General features: G+C 38.8%; 1 protein-coding gene across 1 annotated transcript in view; it reads right to left on the bottom strand.

Moving 5' to 3' along the window:
- MET (MET proto-oncogene, receptor tyrosine kinase) overlaps positions 1-13,741 on the bottom strand; it is a 110,463-nt gene that overhangs the window by 47,139 nt on the left and 49,583 nt on the right. Inside the window, exon 4 of the mRNA XM_044387785.3 lies at positions 8,033-8,224. Within this exon, the coding sequence (XP_044243720.2) occupies positions 8,033-8,224 (192 nt within the window). The remainder of the gene's footprint in view (positions 1-8,032; positions 8,225-13,741) is intronic.

Here is a 13,741-nt window from a genome sequence, read left to right as displayed (position 1 = left end):
GTCAGAAAGAGAGCAAGGGAGAGCGAGAGCACACAAGCAGGAGGAGCAGCAGTCAGAGGGAGAAGTAGGCTCCCCACAAGCAAGGAGCCCGACTCAGGACTCAATCCTAGGACCCTGGGATTGTGACCTGAGCTGAAAGCAGATGCTTAACCAACTGAGCCACCCTGGCGTTCCCAAGATTTATTTTTTATTTAACTGTTTTAAAATTTAATTTCTCCTAAGAATTTTGAATACAGGTAAACATGAGATATTTGTATGTGGCTTTTTCTCCTTTTTTTTTTTTTTTTTTTTTAAGTAAGCTCCGTGCACAGTGTAGAGCCCAACATGGGGCCCGAATTCAAGACCCTGAGACCAAGACCTGAGCCAAAATCAAGGATCAGACACTTAACTGGCTGAGCCACCCAGGTGCCCCACTGTCCATTTTTTAGAAATGCACAATTCAGTGGTTTTTGCTGTAGTCACAGATTTATGCAACAATCACCACAACCATTTTGGAACACTGTCATTATCTCAAACAGAAACTTAACCCCCTTTAGCCACCACGTTCTTCATCTCCTCGTGCCCTCCAGTCCCTTGCAACCACTAATCTACATTCCCTCTCTATGGATTTTCCTATTCCAGACATTTTATATGAATGAAATCTTTTGTGACTGGCTTCTTTCACTTAGCATAACGTTTTCAAGGTTCATCATGTTGGAACACGTATCAGGACTTCATTCCTTTTTACTGCTGAATAATGTTCCATTATATGGACATACCATATATTATTTATCCATTCATCAGTTGACAGACACTTGGGTTATTTCGACTATTATGAATACCGCTATATGAACATTCACGTACAACTTTTTGTGAGAACATATATATTTTCATTTCTCGGGTATACACCTAGGAGTAGAATTGTTGGATCTATGGTAACTCTATATTTAACCTTTTGAGGTACTGCCATACCATTTCCATAGGTGTGCATAATTCTACATTCCCACCAACAATGTGTGAGGGTTTTAATTTCTCCACAACTTCATTGACATTTGTTATTTTCTGTTTTCTTGATTATAGCCAACTCACTGTGGGTGAAGTGGTACTTCATTGTGATTTTCGTTTGTATTTCTTTGCCAAATATTTTCTTAAATTAAGTAAAAGGCAAGCTTACTACTAGAGGTTCACAGTCTTCCATCCATTCCTTCTGCCCAAGACTGAGTACCTGAGTATCACCTATACTTAGCCTCCCAACCAGTGTTGTGAATATGCCCTCATAGTCAGACTGGGCTTTTGTAAAACAAGTCCTAGAAAGCCTGGAGCTGGGGAAGGGATAAAAGATGGAATAAAAGTGGATTTTCACTAGGAGAATCAGTCAGAGTGGGAATAGACTCCCTGGGCCCTACTGCTTTTTTGAAACTTACTGTCTTTGGCAGCATATATACTAAAATTGCAGATCAGATAAATTCTCCTTTTGTAAGAACAGAACATATGCAGCTCTATTTCTAGGCAAATACAATCGAGTAGGACCTTTGATATCATCTAGACTGATTTCTAGTTTAAAAATTAAGAAAAATAAAGGATTTCTGTTAAGGGAATTTGTAATGAAAGATGATACAGATTACTGGAGCTTGAAACTCAATGAGAAAAAAATGTGAACTGAAAGAAAAGAAATGTGAGAGAAGGAGATGACACCATTGATAAACAGACGGGGTTATAACTAGATGTGACCTTATGGATCTTGGGAGTGGGTCTGCTTTCCCTATAGTTCCCAATACAGGGTTGGGCACATAGTAAGACCTACAGCCATATCTATTGCCTAAATATTTGAATAGCCTGAAATAAGAAGCTCATTTAAGCCTTAATGAAGGGATAAGGTTTTTAAATGCTTCAGATATTTAGATAACCTGCAAGAGTTTGATCTGCATTTTCAAGATATGTCTTTTAATGCCTCTTGCTTCTTGCCTACCACAATAGAATGAATGTTTGTGTCCATCTAAAATTCATATGTTGAAATCTTAACCCCCAATGTGATGGTTTTAGGAGGTGGGGTCTTTGGGAGGCAATTAGGTTATAAGGGTAGAGTCCTCATGAATGAAATTGGTGCCCTTATAAAAGGGACCCCAGAGAGTTCTCTTTCCCTCTTCCTACCATGTGAGAACACAGCAAGAACAGCCATCTGTGAACCAGGAATCAGGTTCTCACCAGAAACCAGATCTGTTGGTATCTTGATCTTGAACTTCCTAGCCTCCTGAACCATGAGAAATAAATGTTGGCTGTTTAAGCCACCCATTCTATGGGAATTTTTTATAGTAGTCTGAACTGGTTCAGACACCTGCTTTAGGTTTACTGTCTTCCTCAGTATGTGAGAGAAATTGGTGTTTCTGTAGAAAGAAATCAGATATGAAGAGTGGAGTTATTTATCTCAATCAAGGTAAACATCTAGTTTTCTGGAATGGGAAAAAAAAACACAACAAAAACAAAAAACAACCATGAGAAGAAATAGAAATTGCTGATTGGTGCTGACAGCTCAAGAAATAAAAGTGGTAAGACAAGGTACCAGGTGGCAAAAATTGAATTAAATGAAGCCTTGCTCTGTTCTTTTCTTTGTTCTTTTTGGTAAATGGTCATGAGTGCTTCTATACCAACCTGATACTACAAAGGCCAGGTTTACACAAAAAGCAAAACAATTTTCCTTATTGCTGCAGTACTGATATGCATATGTGTTTTAACTTTTTGAAATGATTGTGAGTCGAAATGAGTCAAAACCAGATTGAGACCTTTGTAAAAAAACATCAAGCATCTAAAATCCAAATAAACTAGTAAATTAAAAAAAAATTAAATAATCAATACTTTCAGATCAATACTCCAAATGCAATAATTATAGAATCTGCCAATTTATACACAGAGTATATCTGTTTTTGAATTTTAAAAGTGATAAAAGTTAAAAAAAAAAACCCTACTGATACATATACTTCATGTTTTAAAATGCCTCTCTACTCTTTCAAAAAAGCACCCAAACAAGAAATCCCAGGTATTCCCTATTACCAAAAAACAAAACAAACAAAAGCTTAGCATTTTCCCATGGTTTCAAATATTTATGATGTTTTAATTTTCTATGCATATAACAGTGTATAAAATATATGTATTTCAAAAGCATGCATGAATTCGTTTTAGGAAACTATACATGCACTGGGGTTGATTTTTAGTTATAGAGAGAGCTCTGAAATTATTATTTATAATGGTTTCTTTTTCAAACAAAAGAAGTCTCAGAATTCATGAATATATTTTCTTCTATTTTTAAAATATTTTTAAAAAGATTTATTTATTTTAGAGAGAGCGAGAGCGCAAGAATGCATCCATGCGCACGAGCGGGGGGGGGGGCAGAGGGAGAGGGAAAGAATCTCAAGCAGACTCCCTGTTGAGTGAGGAACCCAACATGCGGCTCGATTACAGGACCCTGGGATCATGACCTGAGCCCAAATCAAGACTCCGATGCTTAGCTGACTGAGCCACCCAGATGCCTCAGATTTCTTCTAAAGGAATATACCAAATCTACCATACTTTAGGGATATAACTAAATCAATGATGTACACATTAAAAAAAAAGGAAGATGATATTTTTATCTGAGCATTTTATAAAGGAGACCAGTAAATTAGCAATCCCTAAAGAGAAATGTTTAAGTTCAAGCTTCATTTGCCTGGGTCTCTGCCGGATGCTCATAGCATTGATGAGTTGATGATCTGTGTCTACATTCTCTAAAATAGCAGTAATCCCAAAGGTGATGTATGCCACAGGCTTCCAACACAAAGCTCTGACATACCATGATGGTGGCACAGGAACCGAAAGAATTTGAAGACAGGAGGTCAATAGATGAATTGATTCTTCTTACTGGAAGTAAGTAATTATCCTCAGGTTCACTGATTACTAACATACTCCTTTAAGTAATGGTCATAAGTAAAGATCACAACCAAAGGATGTCTTTTTAGGTGATCCCTATGTCCTTAACTTTCTTGCTTATGATCCAACTGGTCCGGTTAAGAGGCACAAGAGAACAGGGGTGATGAGTGGTAACAGCATCAAGGAACTGGGAAGAGAGAAAGGGGGTGGGAGAATAGCAAGGATGATGCCAAAGAACCAAATGACAGCTGTGACAGTGCCCAGGCAGTGGCCACTGTATGCAGACAAGGTAGCTGTCCAAGGAGCGCTTGTGGAGCTGAAATTGAAACAAATCTTGAAAGTGCCTCCCCTCCCCCAACCCACCCGATACACTCACTCTCCCTGGCCTGACAGTCATGCACAAATATTTTAATAGCGATGCCTTGGATCTAGAGATTAAAGGCCTTATACGAGAGCTGTAAAAAAAAAAAAAAAAAAAAAAAAAAAAAAAAAATATATATATATATATATATATATATATATATATATATTAAGCAAGCATTGTTTTTGCAAGTTGATTAGACGAGGAGCTCAGAAGGGGAGACGTGGGCAATCCCTGTGATTAGTCCTGTGATCTTCATGAGTAACCGTCTTCCCTCTCCCACGTAGCCCTGCACACAGCACTAATGTTCCCAAGCCTTGTTCATTTCAACATCCCTTCCCCCTCTAAAATTTGTAAGAAGCCCTGTTCTCACTGTTTACTTATACTATGGTGAATAGGACTTATCATATTATTTTACTTCAAAGCATCCCAAGAGGGTAATCACACAAATAAAAACTGGTTTTGAAATCTGTATCTATGTTGAGTTGGCGCTACAGATAAACCCTAATACACATACACATCAGTATATTTAGACGGAGTTGCACCTGTATGAGATAAGTTACACATGTTTAAATGTTAGAAACATGTTAAACATGTCTTCTCTGCCATACGTATAATATTGTTAGCTAAACAATATAATTCTTTCTAACCAAATAACCACTGTGAAATACCTGATTCACTTTACACCCGACAGCTGGGGCTGAAGCTTGTATTCCCAGCCAGAGCTGAACATAAGCACAATAGGAAAGGCAGAAACAGCTGCAAACTCTTGAGAGAAAACATTTGCAAAGCAACTCTGACTTTAGGCTTCAGGGTAGGAAGGAAGTAAAAATCATTTTTCTGTTCCTTTTCATGTATGGCAGCTGTCTTTGGAAAAAAATTATGTCCATTCTATTTTATAACAGAAACTCCACTGTATTATTAAAACATGAGTTGTAGGAACTTAGGCCTGATTTAGCACTTTACAGCAGTCAAAACATTTATAGAACTTGGTAGTACTGCTTGGCTAGCTTAGGCTAGAAGGTCCTTGCTGCACGCCTGACTGACTCCTCCCCCCAACATTATTTGCTGTAAACAAACTGGATTTCAGTGATGTTGATTGTTTGATCCTTCAAGTGCCTTGGGTTTATTTACATAAAATTTAAGGGAATGGAATTCTCTTGGACCAGTGTCAGAGAAATGGATCCTATGTGGGTCTCAATAGCTCTTTGTCTGTATGTCTTTGTCTTTTGCTGTCTTGATATCAGGTACATGTTTTTATCTCCCATACTAAAATTTCAGGGGCTCCTGGGTGGCTCAGTGGCTAAGTGTCTGTCTTCAGCTTGGTCATGACACCAGGGTCCTGGGGTCGAATCCCACATTAGGCTCCCTGTTTAGAGGGCAGTCTGCCCCTCTGTCTCTCCTTCTTCCTCTCCCTCTTCCCCTCCCCCAGCCTGTGCTCTCTCTCACTCTCCCTCTCTCTCTCATAAATAAATAAATTCTTTAAAAAAAAATAAAATTTTCGTTTCTTTCTTTCTTTCTTTCTTTCTTTCTTTCTTTCTTTCTTTCTTTCTTTCTTTCTTTCTTCTTTTTTTTGTTAAAGATTTTATCTATTTATTCGACAGAGATAGAGACAGCCAGTGAGAGAAGGAACACAAGCAGGGGGAGTGGGACAGGAAGCAGGCTCACAGTGGAGGAGCCTGATTTGGGGCTCCATCCCAGAACGCTGGGATCACGCCCTGAGCCGAAGGCAGACGCTTAACGACTGAGCCACCCAGGCGCCCCCCAAATTTTCGTTTCTTAAAGGCAGGTTCTGTGTCACTGCTTCCTTTGCTATACTTACTTGCCTAGTAGAGCAAAGCTAGTAAGTTCCCAATATATATCTGATGAATTAAGAATCGTGTGGTTTGTCAGCACTTCATATAAAATAAGTATCTACTTAGTTATTTTCATCTTTAATGTTTTGGATGCACAGATAATGGGCATAATATAGCTTCTTTTATGAAAATGCTGGGAGACAAGAATAAAACATTTGTCACAGCATTTCTGTTACGATGAGACTGATGCATGACATATCACTTAGGTGGTGGAGTCTGTCACACAGCAGAATCTACTCAAGTTATTAGAGCAATCTATCTAAAAATGGGATTTTATTACAACTTTAGAATCTGGAAATAGGCCAGGAACCTTTTGATGTAAAAGAATGTAAGACCTAAAGTGACTATAGGAAGCTTATTAATATGAAACTGGATGAATGAGGTAATAAACAATTTAGAAAAAAGGAAAGCAAAAGTAAAGATAAAAAGTCAACATAGTGAACACATTAAGAATTCAACAGATGCCAGATTATCTCATGGTCCTTCAAATTTTTTGGAATTCTGTAGAATAATAGCAATGTCGATTAAAAACACATTTAAAATAACACTACATATTTTATAAGGATAATAGATTCGACCATATTTCAATTACTTTAGAGTGCTCGTGTGTGTAGGAGGGGACCGGGCACCCAGTTTTCAGATTTTAAGGAGTTAAGACAGAACGAAATGGTTTGAGGTGGGTAAATAAGAACACTGGCCTGGGAGAGAGAGAGGAGTAGGGAGAAAGTGTAATAATTTGAAGCACTGGGAGGAAGGCTCAAGTGTGGAAGCATTTAGATAACAGGATCTGTACGATTAGTTTTAAGCTAGGAAGGTTTTATTTAGATGTTTTATGACTTCGAAAAAAATCCCACCAAGCCCTACTAGTACAAGAAAAACATGATTTAAAAAACATGGCAATGACCAATATCCAAGCACTATAAAGACAGTGATAATTTTAAAAAATATATTTTATAAATTATGAATACAGATAGAGGATGTACAGATGGGCAAGTCACAGGAAAACTTTATTGTCCTCAATTGGTTTACTAGAAGTAACTGTCTGACTAGGATGTTAATTAGATCAGACGATTATGAAATAAGAATCTCTCTCTTTAGAAGAAATTTCTAGTATTTGTAGAAAGTCAACATATCCCTGGATGCCATGGTCATTTTGCATTAACCAAGAACCTACTGATGAACTCACATTGAAAGCACTACCCAATAACTATTAAAGCAGTCAAAGAGATTCAACGCAAGAGCACTTTAATTTCTGCAAAGTGCTGATTCTTGTATCTAGGGAACACGATAACTGCAAGTCTGAAATGTGAATTTTTATTGTATGGAAATATGTTGCTATCCATTAAAAGCTTTTCTTAATAAAATCTGGATTCTTTCCCCCAGTATTTGAACTTCTTTGTGTCTGACCACATCGTTTTGCAGATTCAGGAGAGCTGGAGTTACAATGGGATCTTGATGATAACGTCCTTTACTAACTCCTGCCAATATTTCTCAATGATGTGAATGTTTCTTCTCATGGAGACACACGGTTCACACAATAGCTCTCCTTTGATCTGTAGCTTCCCTTGAAATAGGAAAACATCGCCTGGAAGTGCTTTAATTGTTTCATTTTATTCCAATCATGTGATAGAAATCATGAATGGAAAACAACAACAACAACAACAAACAAAATCCCAAACCGTTCTGGGCAAGAAAATTAAAGCAACCACATTTAAACTGAAAGCTTCAAGAATTTAACAAAAATAGGCCATACACTTCACAAAGAGTGGACCAGGCTTCATTGTTTTGCTTTCAGTCTGTCTCTAGCTTTTACTGTGATTTTCACTTTATAATATTTACAAATACCTTACTGTAAAAACAAAAACAAACTAATAGTACCATACCAGGTAAAACAGACATAGTCAGAAATGCTATGAAATGCTTAGAAAGCATTTACCTGCATGAAACGACCCTCTGACGTCCCAAGATTAGCAATGGTGAGGTCTCCTTTAATGAAGGTAGATATAGATGTTAAGAGGACTTGGTTGAATTGGCCCATGAATAAGTCAACACGCTGCAAAGCTGTGGTAAACTCCGTTCGATATTCGTCACTGCGCACTTCACAGCCTGATGAATTTCTCAAAAGTGTCTGGAATAAAATATGGTCATAGAATTAATGCAAGTCCAGATGCGAACAAGCTGGTAAAAACTTCTTAGTGTGTCTTTTCAGAGCTTGAAGAAGAATGGCAAGGATAACCATACAAATAAACAAAGAGCCCCAGACAGGCAGAAATTACTCTAGTGACCTACGTGGCTCTAGGACTGCTAGGTGCTGCCATGTGTCTATAGATGTTAACTGGGCTAAACCTTACTATCACAGTTTGCACTATGGTTGAATATGTACATACATAAAAATGGAACTCAGTGGTGCTTGTAAAAGAAAAACAAAACTATAAACCTCTCAGCCCTGGGCATAAAGGTAACGTTTCTGGCAGGCAAATCCAGTAAGATGTATTTCAACTGGAATAATAATAAATGTAAGAGTCATACGTAATACATTACATATTTTAAAATGTGTGACTTTGTGCATTTGTGTGCAGTGAGGTGGTAGGGGGTGGTAGCTGATAGATAATTCAGATAGCAGAACACAGACCCCAGACTCAAGTTCCTGCATCAGATCCTCGGTCTCTCATGTTTATTTACCTTACATAGTCCCTTTAATCTCTATGTGTTTGTGAAATTCAGGTTAACCATGTCACAAGTAAAATCGAGAGAATTATAGAAATGTGCCTACCTTGCAGAGCTGTTGTAAAGGTTAAATGAGCTAATTTATAGAAATCTCTTACCATAGAACCCAGCACCTAGAGAATACCACTGAAGTATTTGTCATCATTACGGTGAAAGGCTCAAAAAAATGTAAAAGCTGTGCACCAAATGCCACAGTTACCGACTTATAAAAAAGGCAATTACCACTCAATCTGGTATTTATCTTTTAGGTTCAGCTTCTGATTTTTAAAAATATTGTTCAGTAATATATGTCAATTAAGCACCGTGGATCCCTCCCTTCACCTTGACACCTCAGTGTCCTAGTTTTCCTTCTACTTCTCAGATTGCAACATTTAGTCCTTGTGCAGGACCATCTGTGCCTGGCTGTCAGTGTCAGGGTTTCTTAAGGCTCCATCCGAGGGCTGCTCCTCTTTTCACTCTTTACACTCTCCCTAGGCAACCTCAGTCTCTCCTGTGATGTCTATTACTATTTAGTTGACACACACATTTGTACCTCTACCCTATCCTCTCCTCTGAGCTGACTGTGTATATATCAAATTGCCTGGGAAATACACACTCAGATGTCTCCAAGGCCTCAGGTTCAACATGATCAAAGTAGAAAACACAATCTTCCCCCAGGCCTGAGCTCATGATACAACACACTCCAGTGAATGGCTTTACCATTTCTCCAGATGCACAAGTCATAAATCTAGGTGCTATCCCTGATTCCTCCCCATGTACAGTCCATTACCAATTGTCATCAACTGCACTTCCTAAATATCTCCTGGATCCATCCAGTTTTCTCTGTCTCCACGCTTTGACCCTCATCCACGCCACCCCTTCCCATTCCTGAACTACTATAATGGCTTCCAAATTAGACCTGCCATATCTGATCTCATCCATTCTCTACAGTGCAGATTTTTTTTTTTCCTAAAACACAAATCTCATCATGTCACTCTGTTTAAAACACTTAATGTCTCCCTACTGCTCTCAGGATAAAAGACAAATATTTTTAACATGGCCTGGTGAGCTCTGCATCATCTGTATCCTATTGAACTTCCCAAATTCATCTTCACTGTGCTCTCCTTTGCACTCTGTGCTCCAGGAGCTGGTCTTCTTTTGGTTCTCCAAATATGCCACGTGTCCTCCCATTACAGGGTGTTTGCACATGTTCCTGGAGTGATCCTTCCACCTTCATTCACCTTATTGGCTGCTTTGCCTCCTTCAGATTGTAATATGTCGTCATTTCCTTAGGAGGCCTATTCTGACCTTAATATCTAGGTCAAATGCTTCTATTATTGACTGTTGTAATACATTTTTTCTATGTGTCATAGCACTCATAGCTGCAACTACTATTTGCTTGTGGATTACATGATTGATGTCCCTGCCATCAGAAACCATACTTGTTTACCACTGTATTGTTAGTTATTGAAATATCATACATAGACCATTAATAAATATTAATTGAGTGAATGAACAAGCAAGTGAATCAATTATGGGTGGATGGGGGATGCGTGTGGAGATAAAAACTAATATTACTAAAGATTTTTTTTTTCTTCCAGGAATAGGTGTAGTTAAAAGTTTATAAGAAATAAATAGAGTGTTTGGCTCCTGACTGTACTTATAAGACATCTGGGAATTGGTAAATTTGGGGGAGATAACAGGAAGCAGGAGGATATAATAAGGAACTGTCTTCTAACTTGGAAGAAAAAGAGAAAAAGTTTATTTTTACATATTTTTGTATGTAGTTTCAAGTTAAGGAAAATGATTTGAAGATTAGGAATTGTCTATTATTATCCTACTATATTTATAATAATCAGAAAACTTCCAGAGTATATTTCAGACTAACTTAGTGTTGAACAACAAAGTGAAATAAACTTAGTTATCTTTATGTAAAACAGCCTTACTCCTTAATGTCAAAATTCTGTCACATGGAATACAGAGTTCTTACATCTATTGACTTTTATGGTAAAAAATAATCTACAATGCTGTTTTATATAGCAATAATATTTCCTCATTGTAAGTGGCAATAAATTAACAAGGAGTATCAGAGACGCTAAACCTACTGACTCTTACAAGTAATGAAATGTTCTGGTTCCAGACATTTATTTTGATATATTAATGAGTGCTATTTCACTATTTAATTAGAAGCTTTTCTTCACTGAAGTACTATGGATTGCTCTGAGGAGTAGCAGATAACTGAAACGTACCAGCAATTCAATAGTAACCGATTAATTGGTAATTAAGTTTCCATTGGTGATCAATCATCCATTTTGCAGAGATAGCCACAACCATGGAAGCTGCTTAAAGGAGCAAAGACCAGTTTTAAACCAAAGACCATCTCAAGTGTTCCATTTCAGAGGTGACTGCTCTTCAGGGTGAGCGTTGTGGTTGTTTTGTTCCACCCCCCCTTTTTAAAAAACTTTTTTCTATGTCTAGATGGCATCTTGGGAACTTAAAGCCTCAAATTTGACCTTGCAGAGATATGATGGATTTATTGGAACATAAAAACAATTTGCCACATGTGGAGTAGTCATAGATTGTAAATTAGAAGCAGCTTTCTATCAACAAGAGGTCAGAAATGGTCTCATTCATCTTTTATCATCCTGCCCTGCATTGTGCTTAGCACACAGTAGGCATTTAATAACAGCTTCCTTAAAAATTACTCTATCTACAAGGTGCCCAGAGATAAGCCCATCTGCCTACCCAGCCTGCTTCCTTGTCTGCTTTGCTAAACCAGGCCAGCAGGAAAATGGAGGTGAGATGGAGCCTGCAAACCTGAAAGAACTCCTATATCTTTTTTAATTGGAGGGAAAGTAACACAACCTGAACTGCAGCCAGTATGTGCCTTCTCGTGTAGGGCGTAAATGTAGAACTCCGTACCGACTCAATAAATACTTACGTATGTTCATGTATATTTACATTTTTAGACTTCTCCCTTAGGAAATGGTAAGGTCTCTAAATGGTACCTCCTCAAGGTATTTCTTCTCCCCCAAACAAATTCCGAAGTATAAAATCATTGCACAATGCTGGAATAGGATCTACAGAACTCCTTGATCTTGAAAAATTGTGCAATTTTGAGCTAAAAAACAAACGTCATGTCAGGTTCAACTGACGTTCAAATTTTATAAGCCAAGGAATCCCAAACTTACTCTTTCTCATTTTCTCCGTAGCTGAGATCTGGAGGAGAGGGTGGGGGCAATAGCTTCTAGGAGAAAGTACCATTCCAGGATTCACTGCAGGAGAGGGGACTACTCCTTGTCTCTTTCTGCTGAGAATCTTGATAAACTCAGTGATTGGGGTCAGGGTGGCAGGAACTAGCTTACAGAGCCCCATGTTGTCTTTGAGCTTGAATAGTGGAATTTTAATAATCAGGGAGCCTTGGTTTGAGTTCTTGGCATTGCAAAGGTAAAGCACTGTGTAAATATGACTAAATCTCAGTCTGATTCACTATGTCCCTTAAAGATAATGAGCAAATGTGTTTGCTGCTCATTGGTGCAGGGAAGATGGGGTGGCTTCTCACCACTTTACATACAGTCCTTGGGTGTGGTATTTGGAGTGGGGTAGGGTCCAGAAGGAAGAGCAACTACAGACCTGCTGCCAGGGGTCTCCTTGCACTCAAGCTTCCCTCAAAGCCAGGAGGGCTTGTGCTTTGAGGTAAAACTAAGCATAGCTGGTGGAAGGCAGTTCTCTGGTAAAATACCTGCTTTGGGGCACCAAGGAAGGGTCTGCAAAGGTTTCACCCCAGCACTAGCTGGGGAGTCAGACTAACACTCTCTTTTTGGTAACAAAGGGAGGTACCTGCATCTATACTGCACCAGGCACAGAGTTGGGCATTTTCACATGCAAGCAGACTTACAGCCCTGCAAGGCTTTCAGGTTTCAGGAGAAAGAGACTCAGAGCAGCTGAGGGTGCAGCCACACTGGCTGATTCACACTGGAACTGGCATCAGAACTGGAACAGTCATTAGAATTCGGTTCTATCTGATTTTCAAGCTCATGAATTTCTTCTGCTACTGTTTACTATTCTGGGCAAAGTTCCAAGAATTGCACAATTACAATAATGGAAGGGGCCTTAGGGACCATCTTACCCCAGCCCCTCATTTTAAGTATGAGAAACTGAAAGTCAGGGAAATCATAACTCTGAGAATTGGAATCAGTCAACAAAAGTTATCAATTAGCATGCAAAAAAACCTACAACTCTTCAAAGTAGGAAATGTAGACTCACCCACCCCTGATTCCTTTTCTGAGAGAAAAGCTGGAATTAATCACTGTTTTCTGGACAACAGCATAAAGATGACCACTAGCGTTCTGGGCTGTTCTAATCAGCTTGGCTCTCGAATCTTCCTCTCTGTTGCCTATTTTGGTTTGTGAACATGACCATGTTTCCATCCAGGTAATTCTAAAATTCCAGTCATCTCTTGAACATTTCCCACATCCAACTAGTTAGTTGCTCAGTCCCTCTGAAATCTGGTTAAAGTCCTCCAGCCACATCTGCACCCCTGCCCCAGGCTACGTGTTTCCTCACTGGCCTTCCAGTCTCCCATCTCATCTGCCTTGAAGCAGTTATGAGCTGTAATTCCCTTCTTGAAAACCTTTAGCTGCTTTCCAAAGGCCTGTAGGAAAAGTCCAAACTCCAAACTATGACATCCAAACCTGCCTCAATTTGTTTTTAAGTCTTTTTTCCATTAAGACAAAAGATCAAGTGACCATCTAGGACACCGAATGGATCTAAGAGTGGCTATCCTGACATGAGACCCTTTCCATTCTTGGATTCTTTCATTTGCTTTGGCAGTTGATGTCCCAGCTCCTGCTAGTCAGTGACACCCACTCCTTGGTCACGTAAACCTGAAGCCTGGCTCTTTTCTAAAGTCTCTCCTTACAAGGTCTGTTGAAGGACA

The sequence above is a fragment of the Ursus arctos genome, unplaced genomic scaffold (assembly GCF_023065955.2).
Source record: "Ursus arctos isolate Adak ecotype North America unplaced genomic scaffold, UrsArc2.0 scaffold_3, whole genome shotgun sequence".
In the NCBI taxonomy this organism is placed as follows: domain Eukaryota; kingdom Metazoa; phylum Chordata; class Mammalia; order Carnivora; family Ursidae; genus Ursus; species Ursus arctos.
Note: the sequence above shows the minus strand (reverse complement) of the source record. Positions and strands in the feature narration are given on the sequence as shown.